Source organism: Geospiza fortis, unplaced genomic scaffold (genome assembly GCF_000277835.1).
Source record: "Geospiza fortis unplaced genomic scaffold, GeoFor_1.0 scaffold138, whole genome shotgun sequence".
Taxonomy (NCBI): Eukaryota; Metazoa; Chordata; class Aves; order Passeriformes; family Thraupidae; genus Geospiza; species Geospiza fortis.
In genome coordinates, this window is record NW_005054307.1 from 7,348,468 (window position 1) to 7,349,187 (window position 720).

At 50.3% G+C, this 720-nt stretch overlaps 1 protein-coding gene across 4 annotated transcripts in view; it reads right to left on the reverse strand.

Annotated features, from left to right (window-relative positions):
• AKAP9 (A-kinase anchoring protein 9) overlaps positions 1 to 342 on the reverse strand; it is a 106,760-nt gene extending 106,418 nt beyond the window's left edge. For all 4 annotated transcript variants that reach the window (XM_031066767.1, XM_031066766.1, XM_031066765.1 and 1 more), the window contains exon 1: positions 311 to 342. In XM_031066767.1, coding sequence (XP_030922627.1) covers positions 311 to 313 — 3 coding nt within the window. In that variant the 5' untranslated portion in view covers positions 314 to 342. The remainder of the gene's footprint in view (positions 1 to 310) is intronic.
• Positions 343 to 720: the final 378 nt, after the last annotated feature.

The following is a 720-nucleotide window of genomic DNA, read 5'->3' on the forward strand; positions in this document are numbered from 1 at the left end:
GGGCTCCCGCTGCCCACAAAAGAACAGCACCGCTGAGGTGCCCGGTGCTCGCTGGACTGCAACGCGGGGCTCTGAACGGGCAGCACACGGGTTGTGCTGCCCCGCCAATCCCGTGTTAGGAGATTGAAGGCTAATTCTGACAGTTCTGGTTTGCCAGGTGCTGTCCTGCTCCGGCGCGCGGCTCACGCAATTGCAGGATCCTACAGCTCGATCTAAGGCTTGGCAATACAACGAGCTTCCCGAGCGTGTGCCGCAGACTGTAAGGATGACAACAAAGGATGTGTAGCCCCCCCCCGTTAAAATTACTTACCATGCACTCGTCGTGCCAGACGGGGTGGAAGAACTGTGTTAAAAGCACAATGGGGAATATGGCACGTGGCAATTAAATGCTCATACAATTTCTGTGCCTCAGCAAATACAGAGCAATATTCTTAGATAATTTAATAGTCTACTTAACGTGCGCCTTGAAAAGCTAACAGCACTTGTATCACGTGCTCCTATTGTGCTTTTTCTTTCAGTTCCCCCTGAGGTGGGTTCCGATTGTGATGGGGCGATGGATGGCACAGGCTTACACACAAAGGAAGGAAAAAGGCTTCCCCGGAACGTGTACCAGCTGCAATGGGAACGGATTCCTTATTCTGCATTTGGAATCATGCTGCTTTACTAAATGCAAAACTCAAAGTCTTTCAGAATTAACTTAGATCTCAGCTTTGCTGATCT